The sequence below is a fragment of the Archocentrus centrarchus genome, chromosome 16 (assembly GCF_007364275.1).
Source record: "Archocentrus centrarchus isolate MPI-CPG fArcCen1 chromosome 16, fArcCen1, whole genome shotgun sequence".
Classification (NCBI taxonomy): Eukaryota; Metazoa; Chordata; class Actinopteri; order Cichliformes; family Cichlidae; genus Archocentrus; species Archocentrus centrarchus.
Genome location: NC_044361.1, coordinates 20926953 through 20953343, shown reverse-complemented (window position 1 = coordinate 20953343; position 26391 = coordinate 20926953). Strand labels below are relative to the sequence as shown.

Genomic DNA, 26391 nt, shown 5'->3' with positions numbered 1-26391 from the left:
GTAGGCCCGCTGCTCACGACAGGGAGGAGAAGAACACGCTCATTACAATTCTACTGTGAGAAGGGGAAAAGTCTCGCAAGACCTGCATTCATTATGCACAACATAATACAAAACAAGACCCCATCAAAGACAAATGATACAGGTAATGTAATTAGGTGCAGTGGAATCAGATAAAAGATGTTTATTATCATGGCTCATATAAAAATAGATACAAACACACACACACACACACACACACAGAATAAAATGGTCAGTATACAATGTTCATGAAAATATCTAAAATGTGTAGCCTCTCCCTGCTTTAAAAAAAAAAAAAAAATACACATCAACACTTTTAAACTATTCGAAGTCTCAACAGAATTTACAAAAACAAAACCAGCTGAGGATTATCCTGAACTATTATTTAGTCTAAATTTTCTCCCCTTCAATAAATAAAAACTTATGGAAAATCTCTAGAGTACTTATCCTGAGTGTAACAGTTCCAGAATCAGTTTGACATGTGGATTAGAATAAGCCATCAGGTCATATGAGTTGCTTTGGCAGTGACCAAACAGAGGAAGCTCTCATAGGAAAACTATGAGAAACTAGTGAAAACGCCACTAATTTACAGTCAGGCTGTGTGACGGAAGACCCCAGCTGACCTGAGAGAGTGACCTGAGAGAGTGACCTGAGAGATGTGTTCAAAAGACAGCTAGACCTAAACATCATCCTCTGCCCTCCTTTTGAATATGACATTTTGGCAAATAATTCACAGACGAGGCCCTCTGTAAATATAAAACAAACTGATCTAGGCTGCTACAACTTCTTATGAATCACTCCAGTCTGACTCTTCAATGCCCATGCTAGTGTTTTTGCCTTTTTGAGTCTGCTGACTACAAACCTGGTGTACTTTACTGCTGACCATTTTCCAGAACAAACTGTGGGCTTTCAGATTGATTACTGCTTTTTCTACCTTCAAGGCAGCGTCTGGTTTTCATTCAATTTAGCAGGATAGGAAAATGCGCCTACCTACATTTTTGTTTGTTTTTTTTTTGTTTTTTTTGTGTTTGTTTTAAAAAGAAACTCCTGTAATCACCTAAAACCCTAAATTTATAGCCATTTTCTGCATGAGCCTACTGGCAGTGAGCAACATTCTCTGCAGAAAGGGGATGAAGGCATCGCACCAGTTTCAAAATATAACACTAAAATTTTAAAACAAAAGCACTTTTCAGGGTATGATACTGTACTCAAACACTCTCAATCCAGTCACACTGGATAAAAAGAGGAAAAACTATTCCCAAACTATACATATTTCATAAATTGCTGTATTGTGTGTATTTACCACTAAAACAGGTCACAGACTGATGGGGGTAACTATGCTCACTGTGCTAAAGAATGCCATTAAAACTCTATAAAATTGTGTGTTGGTGTGCTTTTTTTGATGGGAGGAGCTCGTGTTAGCAATGACAAAGTGCTTGAAGTCATTCATGTGAGTAGCCGAGTCCATGAAACAATATTCTCAGCCTGCTGCTAAATGAGCAAACCTTGCTCAGATTTGTTCTGATCAGAATAAAACTTTCTGTCCCCAGGATTTTTTTTAAGCACTGATGATGTTCCTTGCTCTGCAACCCACCCTGTTCCTCACATGACCATCAAATATTTATCTGCTCTCTGATCCATTCTCTGAGCTTGGTGACGCGTGAGTAGACACCGGGCTTGTTCCGACGAGCACAGCCCTCTCCCCAGCTCACAATGCCCACCTGGAACCACTTCCCACTCTCCTCGAAACACACCAGGGGGCCTCCAGAGTCTCCCTGGTTATAAAGGTTGGAGGAGAATGGTTGTTAGACTGGGATTGGATTTGAGAGAGTGATAATTATACACGTGTGAAGATCTGTGTATATCAGCAAAGTGGCTGTTTTATCCATTTCTTTGGGAAATGTGCACATATATAAAATTAAAACAATTTTTTCACTCAGGGGAGCACAGTGGCATAGTGGTTAGCACTGTTGCCTCACAGCTAGAAGGTCTGGGTTCAAATCCACCTTGGTCTGGTCCTTTCTGTGTGGAGTTTGCATTCTCTCCCTGTGTTTACGTGGGTTTTCTCCAGGTACTCCAGTTTCCTCCCAGAATCCAAATACATGCAGTTAGTGGGGTTAGGTTAATTGGTTATTCTAAATTGTCCATAGGTATGAATGTGAGTGTGAATGGATGTCTGTCTCTCTGTGTTAGCCCTGCAACAGGCTGGCGATCTGTACAGGGTGTACCCTGCCTCTTGCCCTGTGATAGCTGGGATAGCCTCCAGCCACTCCGTAACCCTGAACAGGATAAGCGGAAGAGAATGAATGGATGGATTTTTTTTCCCCCTCACCTGGCATGCGTCAACTCCTCCAGCCAAAAATCCACTGCAGAGCATCCTGGAGGTGACTTGGCCTTCTGTGACCACATCACACACAGTGTCATTGATGATTTTCACGGATGCTTTCTGTAGTATCTGTGCACCTTGACCTGAAAGAGCATGACAAAGGGGTCAGCACTTTGCCACATGACCTCTGTGCTTGTTGCTAACATCAAAAGGTATTAACAGGCTGGATTAGTGTTAGCTAATGAAGGTTTAAGAAGTGACCCAGGAGAGCTGACATCTCTGTTGATATATGGATATAGAAAAAGGCTTAATTGAATAGAGCAGATTAGGGAAAAGATGAGAGAAAAGGGAGACAGGGAGAAATGGAAGAGAAGTATGTCATGATTGGGGAGATTAAGAAATGGGAGGGACATTAAAGAAAAGGAAGAAAACTGAAGGGAGTGAGACAGATGAGGGGAAGGAGGAGGCAGGGAGAAAAGATTAAAGAAAGATGAACAGTTTAACATGAGGAGGGTGCAGGAGAAGCAAGATGTTTTAATTCTGATCTGTGTTGGATAAGCAAAAAAAGAAAAACGTGGTAGACCGGATCACACAGTGGCCGACAGTGAAAACCAAACATACATAAATAAAGATAACTACGGTTCTACAAAGAATCACCAATACATTCATAATACCTCCTTCTCGGACAGCACCCCAGCCTGTGACCCAGCAGGACATGCCTGCCGGGAAGATGTGGGTAGAATCAGGTAGGCAGATGGGTTGGATGGTGTTGGTGAACTCCAGAGGCTCAGTGAGCTCCAGCAGAGCAATGTCATAGTCAAAGGTCATCTGATTGTAATTCGGGTGGGGGATGATTGTCTTCACTTTGCGGGCCTGCACGTTGTCAATCTTAAATTGGTCCCGCATGCCACTGTAGGTTTGCCAGCTGGATGGAACCAGGTTCCTGAGGTAGTACAGGATCATGGGGTAAAGGTTCCAATTTTTTCATATGTAGGTATAAAATGGCAGGTAAGAAATATGATGAACATGACATAATCTAATGTAATGCACCAACATGTAGCCCTGCAACATGTGCTACATTTAAGACTTTAATTGCAACTGTTGTTTTGTCAGCTTGCCAAATCTGTGAAAATGAACACATTTCCAGCTCAGTCATAATTCAAGAGGCTCAGGCTGAACAGCATGGTTAGTGCACCACCTATAGGGCACTCTGATGAATACATCCCCATGATTTCATGGATGACACACATAGGAACCCTCACCATCATCAAGTTTCTTTCCTGAATTGTAACAGAGCGAATGTTTTCATTCAATTTCTGTATAAACTCTTCTTTTCTGCACAGTTCTCTTTTTTCCCCAGGTGAATGGACAGTTTAATAGGGAATGTGTTACATAGAATTTACTATATAGTGGTGTGTGAGTGCTATGAATTTGTGACTTACGCTGAGTTGCTGGTGACAAAGCAGTGAGAAGCCGAAAGAAGCCACCTGTTAGAGATGATTGAGGCTCCACAAACGTGCCCCTGGGTTAAAAAGTGAAGGCTAACCTGCCAGGGCCACTCCCCTATCTCAGCATTCTGTCCTCCTACAATGCGATTCAGCTTATAAGGCCTGGAGCCACAATCTGTAATTTACCAGAAAATATAATTGAAGTAAGGGGCATAGAAAGTAAGAGGAAAAATCTGAAAATTAAGTTGAGCTGACTTGAAGCCATCATGATGCCAAACTTGGCTGTGAGTGCTATTATGACTCTTTGTAATCCTAATAATGCACACTTGCATACTAGCTGATCCAAAAAATTAAAATAAATAAATAAATGCAGACAAAGCCCGAGGCTTAAATGTAGGGGAAAAAAAACAAACCAAAACAAAAAAAACTTCAGAGATAACAAGAGCTGCTCTCAAAGAAGAATGAAATAAATAAAGCAGTCAAGGCCTGGGGCTCTTTTCTAACAGACAGCCCATCGTGCAGCTCAACTCAGCTTCTCCAATCTAGTCTGAATGGCAGTGAAGAGATTAGGTCCACTTGCAGCAATTTTTAAAAACCTGAATCTTGTAAGGGGAAAGAGATTGAAGCATGCCTTACCACAAATGGACTCATCCGAGTTATCAGAGCAGTCACTGACGCGGTCACATTCGGCATTCACCTTGTTGACACACTCTCCATTCTTACACTTGAAGTTAAAGCCAGAGCATTCACCCACATCTGTAGTGGGGTGGAGAAAGGTCCCAAAATGAAAACAGGCTTTAACCAGTAAAATACTATGCAATCAGCAGGGCTTCACAGTGAGGCTTGAATACACAATGCAGAGTGATTGAGGAGCTGATTGCATTGATTGGACATATTGATTGGGGTTGAGGTCTAATATTCCCTCTTTATTCACAGAAGTGAAAATCAAAAGGAAATGCAAGGGTGCCCTCGGTGTGTGTCTGAGTGAGTGAAAGGGAACCTGATAAAGAGTGAAGCACAGAGCAGGAGGAAATGAAATAAAGAGAAAAACAAAACTAACCAAAAATGCAGTTAGTTAAGAATCAGGCTTTCAGAGAAACATCTTTGTTAAACCAACAACTAAGCTGCGCTGTGGATGAAGGTTAATTACTAGATGGTTTGTGTAATATGCTTTTTTTTTTTTTTTTTAAACCAAAAAAATAATAATAAAAAATTTTTTTAAATGGGATTTTCTACTGGGTAACTGGATGAGACTAGAATATGTGCTGCCACTTACTGGTTGTACAATTGGCCTCATCGCTCCCATCTTCGCAGTCTGTCTTACCATCACACCTAACAGTCTGTGGCATACAAACGCTGTTTCCACACGACCACTCGTTTTTGTCGCAACCTTGAGGCAGCAGAACATGAGTTGAAGAAATTGTAATAAAATTAAAAAAGAAGAAAACTTGACTAAAAAGACAATAAAATAACTTTTAAAAAGGACATTAGTGGTGCAGCCACGGTAGCCATTAGCATCCAGAGTTCTTGCATGTATTATATATGATTAAGCACCTGAAAGGACGCTTAGCAATCTGGGCAAGGCTTCAAACAAACTCCACTATAGATAAATAATGAGCGTACCCAGCCAAGTCGTCAGTGACCGTACCATTAGCAATGATGGACTTTTAATGCTAGCACAATTAGCACAGCAAACAGGCTAAATAGGTTTTTTTGCATTCCCCAAAGAGTGCTCTATTAGGTGGGAATACTTACCGCACATTTTCTCGTCACTCCCGTCTCCACAGTCGTTGACACGATCACATACCCAGAGTTTCGGTTTGCACATACCATTGTCGCAAGCAAACTGGTCCTTGTCACATTCTGAAGCAACAAAAATTGCATTAAGCAATTCATACTGATGTATATATGAATGACTGGAAAATGGGATCTTATACAACAGAACATTACAACATAGACAAGTGGGTCACAAGATACAGAAACTACAGAAAGGAAAAAAAAAGTTAAGTTTTTATTTATATTTGGAAAAATACACTCAGTACAAAAGAACTGAAAACCTACCTAGCAACATCTCTTAAGTTTACCAATTACCACGTTAAATGCATTTCATTTAATGTGCACCCAAAATAAAAGTAAAAACGAAAAATTTATCATCAGTGAAATTTTTCTTGCCCATTAGTATTGAGATCTTCACCTCTTGGTGAAGACAAAATAAGCCACTTTTTTACTCTTCAGATTGGCTTCTTTGGTCAAATGCAGAAGGCAAAGTGTTTCCCCTCTTTTATGTTGTTCAGCTAAGCTAACTAACTCGCTGCTGGCCAACAAATATGACACTGATATGAATCTTTCTTTCCAAGTCTTGGTTTAAAATAAATAAATAAATAAAATCCCAAAATGTCAAACAATTCTTTTAATGTGTAAAGAGGAAGATGTAGAAATCAGGATGCCAAAAGAATTTCAGGGAACAAAGGTAAGAAAAGTGGGGCTGGGATAAGGAGGAACTTACGGCACTGCCTCTCATCGCTCATATCACCACAGTCGTTCCAGCCATCACATTTCATTTTCTGTTCAATGCACATGCCATTGCTGCAGGCAAACTGGCTAGGGCAAGCTTATACCATAACACATAAAGGGAGAGGGGACAGAAAGAGGATGATGACAAATTAAGCAAAAGGGAGTGATATATATTCACAACATAAGTCATGCTGCTGGTGCTTGTCCCTGTTGATTAGAGCAATTAGAAATACATTTTGGAAAAACTGGGATACAACAAAAAGTGGATGGTATTGAAAGTGGCATGCTCCTGACTGACAGCAACAAATAAAATGGACTCAATAAACAAGCTCTTTGATGATTAGTATAGCTCTTGTGTTTCACAGCCACAGTTTCCAAAGCTTGATCATTGAACAGCTCCATTTGACTGCCAGTCAGTTACCATCTAACGACACAGTTACTGTGCTGTCTCACTCTATAATCACCAGCTTGAACTGTCACTGTCACATTGTAACTGACGTTTCCCTCATCTTGCCCATGTTGTGAAAATTTAGATGAGACACAAGACTTACGGTTTGAAGGATCATAGGAACTGTACTCTGCACTGAAGCCTTTGTCAGTGTGGGACCCATCAGAGTGGAAAAAAACATCTAGGATGTTGGTGTTGGAGGTCAGAGCCAGTGAGGTGGTTTCGCCACAATACCTGGGACACAATACCAATGTTTGAAGCAAAATTCAGTGTTGTACCATGCTACAGTATCTTTGGTGAAAAAAGTAATTACTTATGAAAAACCAGCAACAAGCAGAAATATTGTGACCATACAAAACTGAAAACAACTGCTGACATTTAGAGTGCTTGACAATTAGTCAAAGTAGACAGGAAGTAAGTAAACGAGATAAAGAGTGGATTTAGGAAACTGATGTGTGTGTGTCTGTATTATTTATATTTTTATATACACACACATATACATACACACGGCCCTATGTTTGATCCTTTCATACAACACAACCTCATCTATGTCTCTTCTCTGTGGCAATGATGCTATTGGTGCAACATGATGTCACAGGAACTACACTGGCATGATGACATCAGATACACCACTGTGGACCTGTTTGTTTTTGCATTTTAATAAGATTTTTGTGATTGCGGCACAATGGGGAGTTGAGATAACCAAACTAAATCAACAAAGAGGAAACAAAAAGGGTATCACTATCCACTTTTTGTAGCCCAGATTTTCTTACCTGGTGTCCATAATTTTCACATAGTCTTTGTGACACACACGCGTGTCCACTCCAGGTTCCTTCATGCGGAACATGGTGAACTTCACCCGTACCTTGCTCCCAGGGGCGACCTATAGCACAGAAGAATAGGTGATTGACTTTTCTATCATACACAAAACTCACAGAACTAAGTACACACAAAGCCACAACTATCACGTGTAAATGCAAGCACTCACATGCTACAGCGCACACCTTACACACCCCAACAAACTCAACGAAACACACAAAACACCGCAGCCCAGCTAGAACTGCAGCAGAAATGGCAGTCTGACAGATGAAGATAGAAGAGGTACTGAGCAGTAGTGCTGCCTCAGCATCCCGCTCATGGCAGGCTAAGCATGGTGAAGGAGGAGGGTGGGTGTGTGAAATGGTTCAGACAGAGGAGGGGTTGGGAGAAGAGGGAGTGGTGCAAACCTGGATGGTCCACCTGCAGTCCATTGCAGGAGGATAAAAGCTTGGGTAAAGTGGGGACATTAAGGTTCCCTTATTCGCAGACAGGGTGCCACCACATATAACTGAAATGAACGTCATACAGTACATTAACATTCTTGCAGGTCATATTATGATTTGTAATAGATTTAAGTATATATGTAAAACACATCTAAATGAACTGAATATGTAGTAAGGATGGTATTAATATAAATTTCTACTTTATTACCACTGGTCTTGGGGATAGCTTTATACTGAGCCAGGAAGCCAGGTTTCCCTGCATCAGTGTCAGTTATAAAGTTAATCAGCATGATGTTGCCAGATGACGCAACCTCCAGAGGGTTAGAGGGAGGCCTCTGACCACACTTCCTGTAAAAAAAAAAAAAAAAAAAAGGAGCAGTAAAGCAAGAAGGTAAACAAAACTGGATACAATTATGGAATCCAAAAAATAAAATAAAATAAAAGTTTGTATCAAAATAGAAGACAACCATGAAGCCAAGTTACATGTCTGATGGATTTTCTTAGTTAGAGCACTCAAGCACAACTATGTTTTTTTTTTTTTAAGCCACAAGCACTAAAACACCAATACAGCAAACAATTTTAAAATGCATTATAGAAAAATAATAATACTTTAAGAAGAAATCAATAGATAAGCAGTGGGAAGTGGGGAAAGAGAAAATGATGTAGAGAGAGATGTGTCAGCTCTGGACAGAAATTGCTTATGTGGACTTTCAAAGTCAAACAAGGGGAACATTAGCAAAAAGTTTCAGCATGGCTCTGCTGGCAGCAGAGTCATGGAGGTGTGAATGACGCTGCAAGTGCAGCAATACATCTACCCTCAGTAGAATAATGTCATTATAGAGTATTATATTATGGCTCTCATAAACCTCATGTCACCTTGGATAAAGCTGATCACTCAATAGCATTATAAAAATTTTATGCATCACTTGGTAACACACATTTGTTTGGCAGTGGTTTCTAAGTTTGAAATTGCCTACAGCTACAACTGATGCTGCATTCAGGAGCTTGTAGTTTCAGAATCATATCCATCCCCCAATGACAAAGTGCAATTACACACAGTGGTGTAGCAGGATTCAGGGTGGCACCTTTCACACATTTGAAAGGAGAGGTCCTTTTGAGCCAACTCAATCTCACTGAGGTCTCAAAAGTTGACAATAAACTGGACATATAGCATTAAGGCTTTCAGAACCCAAAAAAAAAATGTAATCACAAATCCAGTGAAAGGATTGAAGTGGAACATGTTCCACCCACATCAAGAAAACATTTGTTCAGATATCCTTCTGCAACCTTTAAGTCAAATATAAAGTTACTAGTTGTCTTCTGGGAATCTCTTTGATCATCAGGGATAAAAGAATAAGACAAATGTTGGTCAAAATCCTCACAAGTTTATGGTAATACTATGAGTCTAATATTGTAGCAATAAATAAATAAATAAACAAGCCAATTTACTGGTTTACTTTTTGTCACCTTGTGAGTCTGTATGAGTCATGGCAACATGTGGTCGTGAAGACACACAGTATATGTAGAACTAGTACAAAGGTAGTTTTTGGTAAATGATGACATTTCTTTCTCAGGGAAATATTGCAATGAAAACTGGAAGGCATTTGGCTCATAAATGGTATATTGGTAATACCTGAACCACTGATCAAGATTTGCCTTTTACTTCCTAAGACCTGAGCTCCGGTTTTCAATGCATTTTTAATTTCTCCAGGATATCTGAGATAAGATGGACCTGATATGCATCTTAATGAAGCTTCTTCTTTAAACAGGAAGCTGTATTTTGTTACATGGTTGTTTAATATTTTTGTAAAAAAAAAAAAAAAGGGTTTATTTTACAGCGTAACACAACAAAGTTTATATGGCTTAAAGTATAAAACATTACTGAGCAGAATGAAGTATAAGGTGCAGCAAAGCCAAAATGTAATGTCCACATGTGTGGATGCAGGGTGTTAGGAGGTTAATAAATTGTTACTCTTGCTTGTACCACAAAACGTCTGGATATTTACAGCCCTACTTACACTGTAATGGCCTGAGAATAGTCTGAACTCAAGGAGTCGTAGATGGAGACAAAGTCGTGAGAGCAGTCATCCTCAATGTGGAAATAAAGGAAATTGACAACTATAATGTTTTCCTCTGGAGCTCGGATTTGCCACTGACACCGTAACTTGGACTTGTAGCCTGTAGGGTACCCTGGAGATGAAAAATTCTTTGGCGTTGCATCAGCATCCAGAGGACTGAAACACTCATCTGGGAATGAGAGAATTGGTTAAATCAGAGTGTGCAGGGACATGTGGGACTGGGAAAGAGACAAGAAAAAAAAAATCTGATCATCATCATGGCCAGTAGTGCCTTTGTAAAACACATGTTATACTTATATGACGACAGTTAATATGCAAATTAATAAACTGTTGCATAAAGTTATGACATTGTTTTTAAAAAGTGTTTCTGTAATTAATTCTACCCTGTTATTTAGTGTACTGTGAGAATGGCTAATATGTAATGCAAAATAATACATCCGAAAGTTATAAACCGCCAGACAGTGTCAAAGAAAAGTGGCTCGCTCTTGCCCAGTACTCAGCTCTCAATCTCTGACTTGGGCAGCAGCACATGTACAGTACAGGCTAGACCAGCCATTCGTTACAGAATGGCAGGAGTGTGAGCATCTAGCCAGCTGGAAAATTACAACTGCGAGTGATTGAAATGGGACACGCAGTACTCACCGGCTCTTGGGTCCTTGGCCACACGAAAATCTGTGACTGGAGACACAGAGAAGGGGGTGGGGAGAAACAGAAGGAAAGGTAAGAATGGGTCACTAAAGTTGGGAGGCTGATAGAATTTGATGCATGAGCCTAAAATATTTGGGTTGCACATTTTCTGTTCCATTTCCCTGCGGTTAAGAGAACCGGTGATGGTGTGTAGCTCTTTCTGCTCCATCTCACCTTGCCCTACAGCAGCAGCTCATACATCTCTGTCTAACTATCTGGGACAGCAACATCAAATCATACCCACAGAAATCATTTTAAAGAGGACCAAAACCACTGAGTCACAGGGCCAGCACTTGGCTGGTGGCCAGGATGTGGACAAATGCAATGTGAATGCTGAGAAGACAGAAGGAAGAAAAATGGCTGTCTCGAGCGAGGCCAGGGCCCAGCTAATATCATTAGAGGATCCAAACAGCATAAAATGTGCAATCTCAGATGCAGCACAAGCTGAGAGGTCTGGCTTATCAGTTATCATCTTATCAGCACAATTCAAAGGAAGCCCCTGTAATATAAATACAAACCAAACAGAATACCAAACTTGATAGCATTTGACAATAACCTTATTTTGATCTGTATTCACAATGCTTTATCTTATCTTGATTTTTAAATATCAAATACTAGAGCCAGCTACAGCAACCTTGTTGTGTTTTCTGTTCTTTCGTGACGCTAGCCACCAGAACCTGGTGTTACATACGTGAGGAAGTGATTTCACTGATCTTGATATCCTGTAAAGTTCTCATGCGGCTTTGTTTAATGCCATTCTCCAGTGCATCCAACACCCGCATCTCTGAAACGTCTGGTATAAGCTCCAGTTCAGTTGTTGGAACGTCAAACCGAGACCAGTAATAGGCTGTCACGCCCTTGCTGGTGTGAGTAGAGAAACAGAAATGGAAGTAAGCAAACAGACTTGGACATTCAAAAGGACACAAAAGTAAGCTGAACATGTGGGATTTGGATTATTCTGAATGGCAAAAGCCAAACTCATACAATCTAAAAAGCTAAATAATACTAGAGGTTACAGCGACTGGCCACTAATTCATATATTATTACACTAGAGTGCTACAAGCATAGCTGTGGGTGGTACTAACTACATTTATCATTGTAATACTAGCAACAACCAAAGACCTTTGTACAAAAAAAAGGACTCTTCAAGATTTGATGTAAAGTTTAAAAAAATAAATAAATAAAGCATTGTAGCTGACTGTCCCCTCACTATTAAACAGTTAGAGGAACTCAAGATAACAACAGTACCTGAATCCAGTGACCACAGTTTTGGTATAATATTTTTCAAGAACTGGATCTTCCTTTAAATAGTTCCCAATCTGTGTAGAGAAAATGCATTTCACTTATCATTTACAAGATCTGTGCATATATTCATACTCAACATATAAATATCATAAAGCTGAAACTACAAACCATAAGTCAAACATGTACACTGCTAGCTAAGTTCAAAGCTAGGGATCCTTGTGGGTTTAAAAAAAAAAAAAAAACAGTAGAGTCAGACTATTGGTCAGATGCAGATAAGATGTCATTTGTATGACTAGTGATAAAATAAAAGTGATATTAAGTCTGAGGAAAGTGGTTAACCTGATAATGCAGCTGACTAACATAAAATATTCTGGTATTTTTTGAAAACTATTCTATATTACCAAAAGTATTTACTTATCCATCCAAATAACTGAATTCAGGTGTTCCAATCACTCCCATGGCCACAGGTGTATAAAACCAAGCACCTAGGCATGCAGACTGCATCTACAAACATTTATGAAAAAAATGGGTCGCTCTCCTGAGAACGAAGTGAACCATGATAGGATGAAACCTGTGCAACAAGCCCAGTCATGAAATTTACTCGCTACTAAATCTTCCACAGTCAGCTGTTAGTGGTATTATAACAAAGTGGAATGACAGCAACTCAGCCACAAAGTGTTAGGCCACATTTAAAAAAAAAAAAAAATAAAAAATCAGAGTGGGGTCAGCAGATGTTGAGGCGTATAGGTCACCGACTATCTGCAGACTCAGTTGCTATAGACGTCCAAAGATTAGCTCAAGAACAGTGCGTAGAGAGCTTCGTGGAATGGGTTTCCATGGCTGAGCAGGTGTAGCCAAGTCTTAAATCACCAAGTGCAATGCAAAGCATTGGATGCAGTGTTGTAAGCAAGCCAGCACTGGACTCTAGAGCAGTGGAGACGTGTTCTTTGGAGTGATGAATCACGCTACTCTGTCTGGCAATCTGATGGACAAGTCTGGATTTGGCAGTTGCCAGAAGAACAGTGCTTGTCCAAGTGTACTGTGCCAAGTGTAAAGTTTGGTGGAGGGGAGGGATTATGGTGTGTGGTTGTTTTTAAGGAGCCAGGCTCGGCTCCCTAGTTCCAGTGAAAGGAATTCTCAATGCTTCAGCATACCAAGACATTTTGGGAAATTTTATGGTCCCAACTTTGACAGTTTGACGATGACCCCTTCCTGTTCCAACATGACTGCGCACCAGTGCATAAAGCAAGGTCCATAAAGACATGGATGAGCAAGTTTTGTGTGGAAGAACTCAACTGGCCTGCTCAGAGCCCTGACATCAACCCTATAGAGCACCTTTGGGATGAGTTAGAGTGGAGAATGTGAGCCAATATCAGTGTCTGACCTCAAAGATCTGCTTCTGGAGGAATGGTCAAAAATTCCCATAAACATATTCCTAAACCTTGTGAAAAGCCTTCCCAGAAGAGCTGAAGTTGTTATAGTTGTTAAGGGTGGACCGACATTAAACTCTGTGGGTTAAGAATGGGGCAACACAGTGATGTGGTGGTTAGCACTGTTGCCTCACAGTGAGAAACTCTGGGTTTGAATCCTCCCACAGCACAGAGACATGCAGTTAGTGGGGTTAGGTTAATTGGTGATTCTAAATTGCCCATAGGTGTGAATGTGAGTGTCAATGGTTGTCTGTGTGTTGGCCCTGCAACAGACTGACGACCTTTACAGGGTGTACCCTGCCTCTCGCCCTATGACAGCTCAAAAGAATAAAAGTGGCAGAGAGTGGATAGATGAGGAAGTCACTCAAATTCATATGCACGTGAAGGCAGACAAGCAAATACTTTTGGCAATATAGTGCATATGCTCATTTTGAATTAGATGCTGGTTTTAAACAAAACAAAAAAAACAAAACAAAAAAAACAAAAAAAACACAAGAGAAACATGCTGGCAAAGCTATGTAAATCTGAAAAATAATAAGCCTGGTGGAGGATCTCATATCTTGAGGTTAATAACTCAAGTAGTATTGGTATTACAAAAAAAAAAAAAAAAAAAAAAAAAAGAGCAAACCAGAGAGACCTTTAGAAGCAATAGTTAATTTAACAGTTCAAGAGAACGTATTTTAATGAAAAATTTTAGTGAATTTCAGGACTCCATCATCTGCAATCTACCATAATACAAATATTCAAAGAATCCAGAGAAATCTCTGTATAAAGAGACAACGTTGCAAACTAGCAATGGCTGTGACCTTTGAGCTCTCGAACGGAATCAAAAAACAGACACAAACAGCAGAAATGACTTGGGGTCAGAAAAAGAAACAGTGAAACAACACTGCCTGTGTGCCGTTAAAAAAGCGATGGTGCAACAACAGTGGTAAACATGACTGCATCTTTTTTTCCTCTTTTAAAAAAAAAAAAAAAAAAAATGTTGCTTGCATCAAATTCAAATGAGTATACTTTTACAAATATGATCACTTTAAACGTGTAATCTGTTCTCTTTGTTCCATTTTAGATTAAATGTAAGGTTTAATTGATATGCAAATTAGTGCTTTATGTGTTGTCTAGATTTTACTCAGCATCCTTTCCAACTTTTTTGGAAGCGGAGTTGCGCATCACTAAGCTTTCATCCAATTGTCTAGTCATCTCATATTCTTGTCCAGCACTTCCACTCTAATTCTCAACTAACACCCTCACTTATGTAGCTTTCAGTGAGAAAGTGTGTGCTTGATGGGTTTGAGGGAGGGCTTTTTGTTATCAACATTCTCCTAAGTGGTGCTACAAACATCTCCAGTGCCTCCAATAATAGGAGATGCTCTTGAGGGAATTACTCAGGGAATGCACAGAGTTTTATTCCACCCATACAAATGTGCCCTTTAGCGCTTTCTGTGCACTGGGATGGACATATTTAAAAAGCATTTCCTTAATGGAAAACAACATTCAGTGCTAATCTTTAACAAGGGAACTGAAAACTCTGCTCAAAATAGTTAACAATAACAGTAACATTGTACATGAGAAAAAAAAACAAGAACAAAATTGGGCATCAGACTTACAACTGTCTCCAAGTTTTCTGCCAGACTCCGGAATTCTGGGCTGCTGAGGTCCTCCAGCTTTTGGTCATAAGGTTGATTAACCAGCTTTACACGCCCACTAAAAACCGGTATGGAAAGACGGCGCTGCTTACTTGAGATGGCTCCTGGATCAGCATCTTTAACTTGGAGAGAAGCAGATGAGAGTTAAGTGTTTGATCAACAAAATGCAATGAGATAGCTGCTTCTGATGAAAGGGGAAAGTTTTAAACAGGCCTTGAAGCACTAGCTGAGGCTGTACAGTGCAATTTTATGCTGTGAAGACAGCTTGCATCTCAGGGCAATTAAAACAGTCAGTCGAATCAAGATGGTGTTTATCAAGACTTCAGAAGCCTTTTTATCAGGCTCTGGATGCGTAAATGACAAGAAAGCTGCGCCATGGTCTCTGTGACATTTTTCTCCTTTGCGTTATTAAAAAGAACGTCAGAACTGTCAAATAGGCTAACACTAATGGGAAATTACAAAACCCAAACAAGCCACTCTTGCACTCATATTCAAAGAGCTGTGCCTTCACAGCAAGGGTAAATGATCCACTTCACTGTTTATCATGCCTTAAAAGGTTTGGCAGCAAGCAATGTTAATGCAAATATCTGCAGTGCTTATTTAAAATGCTGTCAAGAGTAACTCTGATTTTCGGACAGATCGTCCACACGATGTCCGGCTACTGTCTTCATCTTAAATCTATCAAAATATATCAAAGCACAGTATGACATACCAAGCACCTTCCCTGGATGGCATATTAAAAGAAAGTTTTCAATACTCACTGACAAAAAACCAAATGAGGAAGGCTGCAATAGCTGCAAGGATGAGAACTGCCACAACAACGCCAATCACGACGCCGGTCTTGCTCTTTGATGGGGCCTTCTCTTTCTCGGTTAAAAAGTCAATCCGCTCGTGATTGCCACTGTGACCCTGGTGCAGAGAAAGAGCAAAAACACAGTGAGAAAACAAAATAAAGCACATTCTCAGTGCAGGTAACAATTACACCATGAAATACAGAGAAATATTTAGTTTTACCTAAACCTTAAAATAGACACCAAAATTCTTGTGTATGAAGAGGACTATAGAAAAGATGGAGATCGCGCCGGGTCTGAAAAGTGAAGCCAGTGTGTAATTTACTTGAACCTCTATTCTAATGCATCCTAATGGCCATCCCTTCGTCTCTGGTCAGCAGTATAGAAGTCTATTAGAAAATGACTGCACAGCTCATTTGATTTAGATTTTAATAAAGGTTTTTCTAATTATCTTATGGTCTTTATTGTTAGCATCAAATCATATTTAATACAAACTGTTTATTAATATTCGAAATAATGGTCTCATTTAGAGGATGATATAATTTAGAGCGTGACGCTGTATTGTGTGTGTGTGTGTGTGTGTGTGTGTGTGTGTAAAACGTCAGCAACAAAAATGCCAAAACTTAAGGCTTCATAACAATACTTCCAAATTACAACATTTGATATAAAGTCTAGTGTTTAACAGGAGGATTTTTTCTGAAAATCTCTGTATGCAATGTACAGACTACTTATTTGATACATGTTTTTGTACAGAATGGTATAAATGATTACAGCCTCTAGCCATCATCTTCTCTGTGAGCATTTCTATGAAATTTGAAAACATGGAACTTTTTATACCTTTAATTTGAGAAACTTTCCAAATGCATTAAACCCATAACAGAAGCGATAAGAGCATCTTAAACAGGTTCAAAATTTTTGCATCTCTCATGAGTTGTCCTGAAGAGTCTAAAAAAATTTAGCTCCCTGTAATAGAGGTAGAACAGTTTTATTCTAATAATATGCTGCAGCGCTGCAACAGTTACATGATGTGTTGTGAAATGCTTTGGACTGTCTTCCAAGTGTGACAAGTTTAGGCAGGTCTGGCAAAACCTGTTTAGCAAGTGTGCCTTCTGCACTCATGCACCAGCACACACATGCCTTACATTTAGTAATTCTGCAATAACCAAGATAAAACCTCATAGAATATATGGGTAGGCACTTCCGTGTGTGTGTGTGTGTGTGTGTGTGTGTGTGTGTGTGTGTGTGTGTGTGTGTCAATTCTGTATGAAAGTCTCTTGCCAATCTTGTTCAAGTGGGTGGACAGAAAGAAAGGTTTTAGGCCTGTTAGTAATCAACACACAATGAATTCAGTGTCTGTAGCCCCTGAGTGAAGAAGCCAGAGTGCCATTAGGGATGGAGAATCACTTTGGTATTAAATCAATTTGTCAGATGTGCTGCCCCTTAAGATGGGGGCTCAATTACATGAGTCTAGATGATAACTCATGGCAATTAAGGGCTATTCTTGCCTAGCTAGGGCTTCCACACATGCTTTCTAATTGGAATCTGCAACAGCAATCATGGGCTAAAATGAGGGGAATCATTAGATACAGGGTCAGCAAGTGCTCCAGGGTCTCTCTTTATTAGTCACCCTGATCACAGCCTAATAAAACCATTACATACTCTTCATCATATCCCATTCTGCACTAGAAGAAGGAAATACTATCTGATTTTGAATGTGTAGCCAACTCAGTGAGCTATGCTAAAAGTATTATAGTACTATTATAGTACTGTAGGCCATCAATCAACACTGAACTAAAGCTACAAGATGTTGACATAAACTGACGCAGTCTACTTGATATTCAGGTGTACAACATACCTGCTAAGACAGCTCTGGCAACTGCATATACTCACTGAAAAATACACAAGGATTCTTAACAACACAGCCTTGTGATAGAATTTTAACCTTCAAAGACACAGGCACTCAGGCACTTTGTGTGAGCACACCACACAAGAGAGGGCACCATTTACAGGGCTTGTTATTGTTGTGATACAGTAGCTAACTATGGCAAGACCTCAAACAAGGCTGTGGAAATTAAAAAAGGAGGGGGGGGGCAGAATCGAATAAGGCACAGACAGGTGAGGTCAGGCAAAGAGGTAGTGAAGAAAGAGTTATCTCCTGTTGCTGTGGAAACAGATGATTCAGGACATGGGAGCCACTGCCCTATCTGCAACCTCCAGTTGGTGAAGAAGATGGATCTTTAGTTAGCTAGCCAGCCAAGCTCAGTGGTTCTCAAATGTCTTTAAATCACAAGGTGCACCTCTGATAAAAAAAATACTTTCAAAACAAACCCTTGTGTTTGTAGCGGTGCAGTTTTCCTATGACTAGAACTGATTACAAAGCACAGCTGAACATCAAATAAACCACATTTTATCCCTTATGATCAATTAACATTTGCATTTTCTGATACTGTTTGAATTGTTCAAATAATTGGTTAAATATATATAAAGTAAGTCATAAGTTTAAAAAAAAAAAAAAAAAAAGATTTGAGTGGCATATGTTGACTGCAACCACAACAGGAGGAGGAGCACAAAAAGACAAATGACACACAAAAAAAAAAGTCACTGGATGAGTTTAGAGGAGGAGCCTATCAGACAGATGTATTAGTTTGTCACAATTCAAAAGGAGCACTCGCCAAACAATAGGAAAAGCAAACACCTTTAAGCAAAGCAGAGCATCTTAGATTCGTTTTACTCCAAAATAAATTTAAAATAGTGCAATTATGTGGTGAAAATCTAAACACCCACCAGTGTTTCAAGTTATGGCGGGTCACTCAAGGACAGGTTGTGTACAACTTCAATAAACTCATTAGACCAATGGGTTCAAACTAGAGTTAATGTTTAAAAGAAAACAATGTGGGTCACCACAGGTTTGTTAAACATTAAAAAGTGAGCAGCAGTATTCAGTGTCTTTGTTGTCTAACCGGTCTTACGAGTAGGAACGTTCTGCTTATGAGGTGTGGTCTAAAAGCTTACTCTTGAGTTTCTACTATGGTTTTCAGTATATTCAAAACCAATTTATTATACTATGAGATACCACCACTCCACTTGATTATTTTTAAAGGGACTCTATACATCATGATTTCTTACATAATCATTGATCTGGCAACTCTATTAAAAAAAAAAAAAAGTTGAGAAAGGCAAATGTCAAATCTTATACAATTTAGCCGTTGTGCTCTACTTTAAAGTAGTTAATCAATACTACAGAAGAAGAAAACATCCCACAAGTTTTGACACACTTGACATTTTATCCACAACCAGACTGAACTATTAAACAGTTACAAGTGGCAAGTGTAGTGACAATGATTTCACAGCAGCCACTGTCATGTGATGTCTTCAGTTTCAGGGTCCTAGTTTTGGGCATGCTGACTCACCTTCAGAGCATTATTAGCTGTCCAACCATAACAAATCGAAATGTCTGATGTTAAAAAAATTTTTAAAAAAAAGGACTACAGACACACTTGTACACACCCACTGATACTTCAAGACTTCCTCTTAAATGGGTGTCAACTAAATCTGAGCTATATGCAAGCAGCCATGTTTTCACACTATCGTGTTTGTTCACACGGGTGCTGCCTGGTATTCTGTGCTATACTGCCCAAGGAAAAAAAAAAAAAAAAAAAAGGACAAGGAGGGTGATTACTTTGTTATGTTCTCTCTTTCCATTTAACTCAAGTGTTTATAGTACTCCTGTGTATTTCTCAGAGCTGCACCTTCTGAATTTTTCTGGGGGCTGCAAGCTCACGAGAGGCCAGGCATTAAGTATTGTACTGCCATACCATTGTTACAATACTCAAGGACAGTTTATATATCAAAATCAATAGACCAAATCCAGAGATTTTTCTTCTGAATTTTTTTCCCAAGTGCAGCCCTAGAGGCTACATTACACACACAATGCAGATCCATTGCGTTATGATAGCAGCAGCTAATACAGCCTCTAGCTGATAGCCTCGGGCAGAGATGAGGACAGGCTGGCCATTTCTTTTTAAGTCCAGACACCCAGACATTTCTCTGTAAAACTAGTCTGTAGCCTCACTAGATGGTGACCTAAGTGACATCAATTAATGCAGATTTTACCAAGCTCCCTATGGAGCCACAGCAGGCTTTATTGTAGCTTGTTAAACATATGCAGTAGTTAGCCTTAAAATCCATAAACACGCTTATGTCTAAAAAAGATGGCATTACCTTATATGCCTTGGTATGGTGACCAAAAGAGCCAATCAGCACAATACAGACTGTAGAGATGTCATTAATTTTTAGTGAGCAAACTCCTACACACATTTCTCACCTGACAATACCTCCGAGCATACCATGGGAAAAAATGTTGAACCAGGCTGAAGGTTGGGAAGAGATAATTCAACAAATCATCCCTCACTGCATCTTTCTCACTACTGGAGGAAGAACAATATATCAGGTTGTGCCCACTGGCACATTCTGTACCCAAAGATGCAGACGGTGGCTAAAGCTGAATTATGCAATAAAGTCTGTCAGGCTGAATATAACTGACCACAGTTAAACAGTGTAAGATTAAAGCTGTCTTCAGTTTTGCCAGCGTTAACTGGGATGCATCATTCAGTGAAGCCAATACGAGTTTTGACACCATCACTGCATTCCCTTTACTTTTGTTGCTAGATTTGAACACAGCTGCTTGAAATGTGGACTGAAACAGAGAAGAAAAGGCAGCACGGCCTTGCCTGAAGGATTATTTACCGACTGCTCTGCTGAGTCACCACACAAACAGAGAGCAGACTGACTGCATTAATCACAATATTCCCATTTGAACCAGCATCTAAGATCGACCTCATTGTGAGTAATCAATTTTTTAAAAATTGATTCAATAGATAAATTACTTATGTAATTTATCTATTGAATTTGTAAAGGTATCTAGTTTTGCTTTAAGATAAAAAGGTGAGGTGTGGATGTACCCATTTATACTACATCCATCCAAACCCAGCTTTGTTTTATAGATATTTCTGTTATTCAAGTACCTTTTTACTGTGCACTGCAGAGAAACACACGCAGGCAGTTCGACTTTTACAGCACATTAGGAAAGGTCAAGTAGTAAAGTGATGGTAAATACAGTAAAGATACAAGATCTGCATGCGGCAAAGCAGGAATTGTGCAGCTGCAAATGAACTACATTTACAAATCCTGATTTCATTGTCACATCTCAACATGTACACATTTAAATTTAGAAATATTTAGAATTTCCACAGATTTCTAATATTGTAAAGACATGCCACAACTTTAAGAAACCAGAAAGGACAGTGAGCATTTTCTCTCATCTTTATGATCACAAGGCTGGACAAAATTTGAATGCATTCATTCAGATGTATGCAGGTGTGAGTTTACCATCTACAGCAACTCTTAGACTGTAACATGTGATTTTGATTCTTGCAGATATGCATTTTATTTCCTGGGAAATATCACAAAGCGAGAATTAATATAAAAAGGCAGCATTTTTCGATGTCTTCATAGAAGCCCGCGGTCAAGTCAGAAGATACTCTTCCATTTATTTTGGATCAAACGCCTTACACTGACAGCATCCCTGACCTTGACAATGGCAGTTGAGATATTTTGACATGTGCTACTGATTATTATTTAGGTATCTGTTAATGTCATTCTGAATTTCAATCAGGTTTTAGAAAAATGCATAGTACAACAACAGCTGCCCCTAAAGTTCTTAACGATTTTATCAGTGCAATTGATAATAAACAGCACTGTGCTGCTCTTTTTATAGACCTTTCTAAACATTTGACACTGTTAATCATGTTCTCTTAAAACAGACTTGTAGAAGTGGGTTTGTCAGAGCAGACACTAAATTGGTTTGAAAACTATCTCACCAACAGGACTCAGTGTGTGCACGTTGAGGGGCTAACTTCAACTTCAGTCACTTTAACCAACGGAGTACCACAGGGGTCAGTCCTAGGTCCACTCCTTTTTATTCTCTATATTAACAACATTACACAGAATGTAGAGAATGTGACTTTTCACCTTTATGCTGATGACTGTGTCATAGACAGCTCTGCACCTACTCAAGCACAAACACTGTCTCAATTACAGCTGGTTTTTGACATTGTACAACAAAATCTTTACAATTTAAAACTTGTTTTAAATGTGGACAAAACAAAAGTCATGCTGTTTTCTAACACCATCTCCAAGTCTAAATCTGTGAGCCTGCCCCGGATATCTACACCTCAGGGTACCCAAATAGAAGGTGTATCAGAGTACAGATATCTTGGGATCTTAATAGATGCATCTCTTTCATTTACTTCTCATATTCAACAGTTAATCAAAAAACTAAAGTTGAAGCTGGGTTTTTATTTTAGAATAAAATCGTGTTTTTCAGTTGAGGCAAGAAAAAAAAAATTGGTCGCTGCAACATTTCTTCCTGTGCTTGACTATGGGGATGTTCTGTACATGCATGCTTCATCTAAGAGTCTACATGCTCTTGATACTGTGTATCATGGAGCATTAAGATTTATCTTAAACTCTAAGGCTCTTACTCATCATTGTTTGCTGTATGACGGTGTCGGATGGCCCTCCCTTAAGGTTCGCAGATTTAAAAATTGGTGCGTTCTTATATAGAAGTGTGTTCTAGGTTTGCTTCCCTCCTACCTTCAGACCCACTTGCAACAGAAGAGTTCAGGTCCTTACACTCTGCGGTCTCAGGATTGTTTGTTGTTGTCTGTTCCTAAGGCCAGGACTGAGACAGGCAAAAAAGCATTCCAATTCGCTGCTCCTATTACATGGAACGAAATTCAAAAAGACCTCAAGCTTAAGGACCTGGTTTCAATACGTGAGTTTAAGGCAATTTTAAATAACCTGCCAATGACTGCAATGAGCTGTAGATGTTTTGTTTAATTTTTAATGACATCGTTTTGACCTATATGGCTGTTTTCTGTGAATATTTGTCAACCCAGGACACACTTGAAAAAGAGATTTTAATCTCAATGTGTTTTTCTTCCTGGTTAAATAAAGGTTTGAAATGAAATGAAAATTAAATTCTAAACTAAGTAAGAAATATAGTTTCTGTTCCCTATTCCTTTTGCTAGTTACTCAAAGTACACTTTGTGGTACATAACGCAATGAACTAGCCTGCAAGCCTAAACTCTTTTCACTCAGCCGTCAAATAAAAGTTGAAGTGCAAGTGGTTTTAAGCAGCACTGGCCAAAGCCTTGCAACCATTAATGAATGTCTTTGCAAAGAGAAGTTCACCTTTGGCTGTCTGACACTTTTATTTCCACCCACATGATGTGCTGGTAATGCACAGAGTCTTAAACAAGACAGAATTACAGGATGAAATAACAAGAATTGCATGTACATTTAAATAATGTATGCATGTTCTGGAAGAATTTGACCTGTAGGTTAGGCAAAATACACTCTTAGCAGTTTTATCATCCTATTAGCCCTTAACATTCAAGCCTGAGTAAATATTCTTCCACAAAAAGCCTTTAATGCCAAAAATAATAACTTTACTGCCAAACTGATACTATTGCCAATCTGATTACTTGGTGGCAGCTCTGCTACAAAAGCCACACCATATCATTGTGGTGAGGAACACTGAAAATGTGGCACTACTGCAGATATAAAAACAGTTTGAGTGTTTCTTAGAAAAAGTCTCAGCGACACTCTGCCCACACAGGCTATGGAGTTTTTCAGAAGGGGACAATCTACAGTTTAGATTTTTAAATTCAACAAAGTAATTGACATTCAACTAAGTTTAAACAAAAAGGAAATGCCACTCATATGGTCAGTAAAGGGAGACAAAAACCAATTATGCAAACAGAAGCTAGCACAAGCTTGATTGAGGCTCTCACAGTTTCACTCCCTATTACTGCAGGAAAAACAACTCTTCTTTGGCAGCGCCCAGTGATCGTTCAGTTTTAATCACTACACCACACTTACTTGATCTGATATGACACTAAACATACCTCCATCCATCCATTCACTTCTGCTTATCCTGTTCAAGGTCGCGGGGGGCTGGAGCCTATCCCAACCGACATAGGGCGAGAGGCAGGGTACACCCTGTACAGGTCCCCAGCCTGACGCAGGGCCAACACAGAGAGACATCCACACTTACATTCACACCTATGGGCAATTTAGAGTTTCCAATTAACCTAACCCCAGTAAGTGCATGTCTTTGGACTGTGGGAGGAAGCCGGAGTACCCGGAGAAAACCCACGCAGGCACGAGGAGAACACGCAAACTCCACACAGGAGAGGCCTGGGCCAAGGCGGAAACGAATCCAGGCCTTCCAGATGATATTCTACCTGTGAGGCAGCAGTGCTAACCACTGCGCCACCGTGCACACCTAAAAAAAAATATTGGATTTGCAAAAAGCTAAAAACTAAAAGACCATGGATTCTGAGAAAGTACAATTGTTCATTATTTCTAGCATTTTTTTTTTTTTTTATCTTGAATTAATTCCGATTGATCAATTAAGATCGATATCGAACACAAATTGTAGGCATTTTTTTTTTTGTTGTCCAAAATGAAAAACCCTAAAGGACCAATTTATCAAACTCAAGAGGTCCCAGTTTATGTATTCATTAAGAGGGAACTTCATCCTGCTGAGCCTGGGATGGGCGAGGCCCAGAAACATTAGTCGTTTCAGACCATAACCAGCAGAACGCTGTCAGGTGCTAAATGTATGACAAGTGTTAGATTTTACAGAAAAAATATTAGTTATTGTTTGTGTAGTAGAACTGTGCGAGTGCGTACGACTAAACAGGAATCAGTGGGCTACTGCTGATCCCAAAGACTAAAAAGAAGAAGAAGAAAAAAGAACTAGATAAAAATCTGTCATGTTAAGTTGTACAGGAACTTACAGCGTATCTGGCGGCACACATCTTCAATGAAGGATCGAGACAACCCTTTGTTTGCAGCTTGTTCCTCTTCACAAAAGTTCAGCAAAGTTACGAATATTGAAGTTGTCCTATTTCAGTATAAAGTAAAACCGTGTATTTGTACTTGTCTAACGATGAAACAACGTTGTTGCACACACTTTCTTGAGTCGCAGTGGGCCGGGTTGTTGAAACACCTGAAGCCGATCTCTTCTTTTTTTTTTTTTTCCCCCTCACACGCCTATGACAAGCCGCGCCCCTAAACACCTGCTGGCCCTGCCCCCGACCTACAAATAGCACGTTAGTGGTCATTTAATGGCCTTCACTAAGCTGTGAAAGCAATCACATTTCTAAATGTCCGTGTATGCTCTCTGGCAGTGTTAAGAATGCGGGGTAACATCTTGTTCAACCACCTGCTCTGTTTGGGGACGTGCTGGAAGAAGAATTTTTAATTTCTTTATTTCCAAGACATGTGTTCCCCCTGCTGACCGCTTCCGGAGATTGCTGCCATACATACATATATATATATATATATATATATATATATATATATATATATATATATATATATATATATATATATATATATAAAAGAAAATTCTAAATTCTAGATATCACAATGTTGTTCATTTTTCATAAATTCTTTAACCATTCTGTATTCATGTGGACTGCTCACAGTATATAAACTGCGTGTTGTATTAGTCTACAGTACAGTGTCCTAGTTTACTACACTCATCTACTACACTCAACATAAGGACTTAAAACTATAACAAATAAGCTGAAGTTTTTGTGTTGCTTTACCATACTGTCAGTAATACTTTAGAGTACTTTTAGAACAACAGCATCAACAACAACAATAATAATAAGTACAAAAATGTATATTTCAGTGCCATATTTACCAAAGGCTGTGCTGACTTAATGGTTTTTGCAGTATGTGTATGTGTTAGAGTGATTTTTGCTTTACAGAATTTTCACTGTGATGATTTGCGGAGACTTGAAGTATTTCAAAATCACACACATATAGACAAGATAATTACAGTTCTGTATTTTGTATAAATCTAGAGTATTTTAGTATGTGGAATACCCCCCTTTTGTTTTAATAACAAAAGTTGAAAACCCTCCAAAGATCTTATGATGTCAGGAATGCTTTGCTTACATAAATGTTTCAGGTCAGGTAAATGATGAGGAAGGACAATGAGAGTCAGCACTGCTTGCTCTTCTTTGGTCTTAAGGTAGCCGGCGCAAAGCTTTAAGTTGCGTTTGGGGGCACCGTCCTGCTGCTGTGGTATCAATCCTCCTCCAGAAAGATGCAAACCAGGAGCTCTAACATTTGAAGAATGAAGGGCTGCCTCTTGTTGTTCTGGGTGTAGTCAGTTTGTTGCAGGTGTCCATCTTAAAAGCTGGTAAACACCTAGCAGATTTTAATAATCCCACTACCATGTTTCAGTGTGTCCTTGTATCATTTTGACTCCTGTTTCTCTCCTTGCAGACAACCTTCTATTACTGCCACAGATCTCAAACTTAAATTCATCATTTACATCTATTTAAACTGTACATCACACTCCACTTCACACTCTATGTTGTCCACTAGGCCCCAAAACTATTCAGTCCTAAAT

At 39.3% G+C, this 26391-nt stretch overlaps 1 protein-coding gene across 1 annotated transcript; it reads right to left on the bottom strand.

Moving 5' to 3' along the window:
- Positions 1–166: 166 nt before the first annotated feature.
- Positions 167–24995, bottom strand: st14 (ST14 transmembrane serine protease matriptase). The gene is made up of 19 exons (XM_030749030.1): positions 24761–24995; positions 15864–16011; positions 15064–15224; positions 12030–12100; positions 11473–11642; positions 10737–10772; positions 10035–10263; positions 8225–8364; positions 7981–8081; positions 7528–7637; positions 6858–6988; positions 6299–6403; positions 5548–5655; positions 5069–5182; positions 4429–4548; positions 3787–3967; positions 3019–3287; positions 2351–2487; positions 167–1793 (listed from the first exon to the last, which is right to left on the bottom strand). The coding sequence occupies exons 1-19, from the start codon at positions 24779–24781 to the stop codon at positions 1632–1634; spliced, it is 2514 nt and encodes an 837-aa protein (XP_030604890.1). The 5' UTR covers positions 24782–24995; the 3' UTR covers positions 167–1631.
- Positions 24996–26391: the final 1396 nt, after the last annotated feature.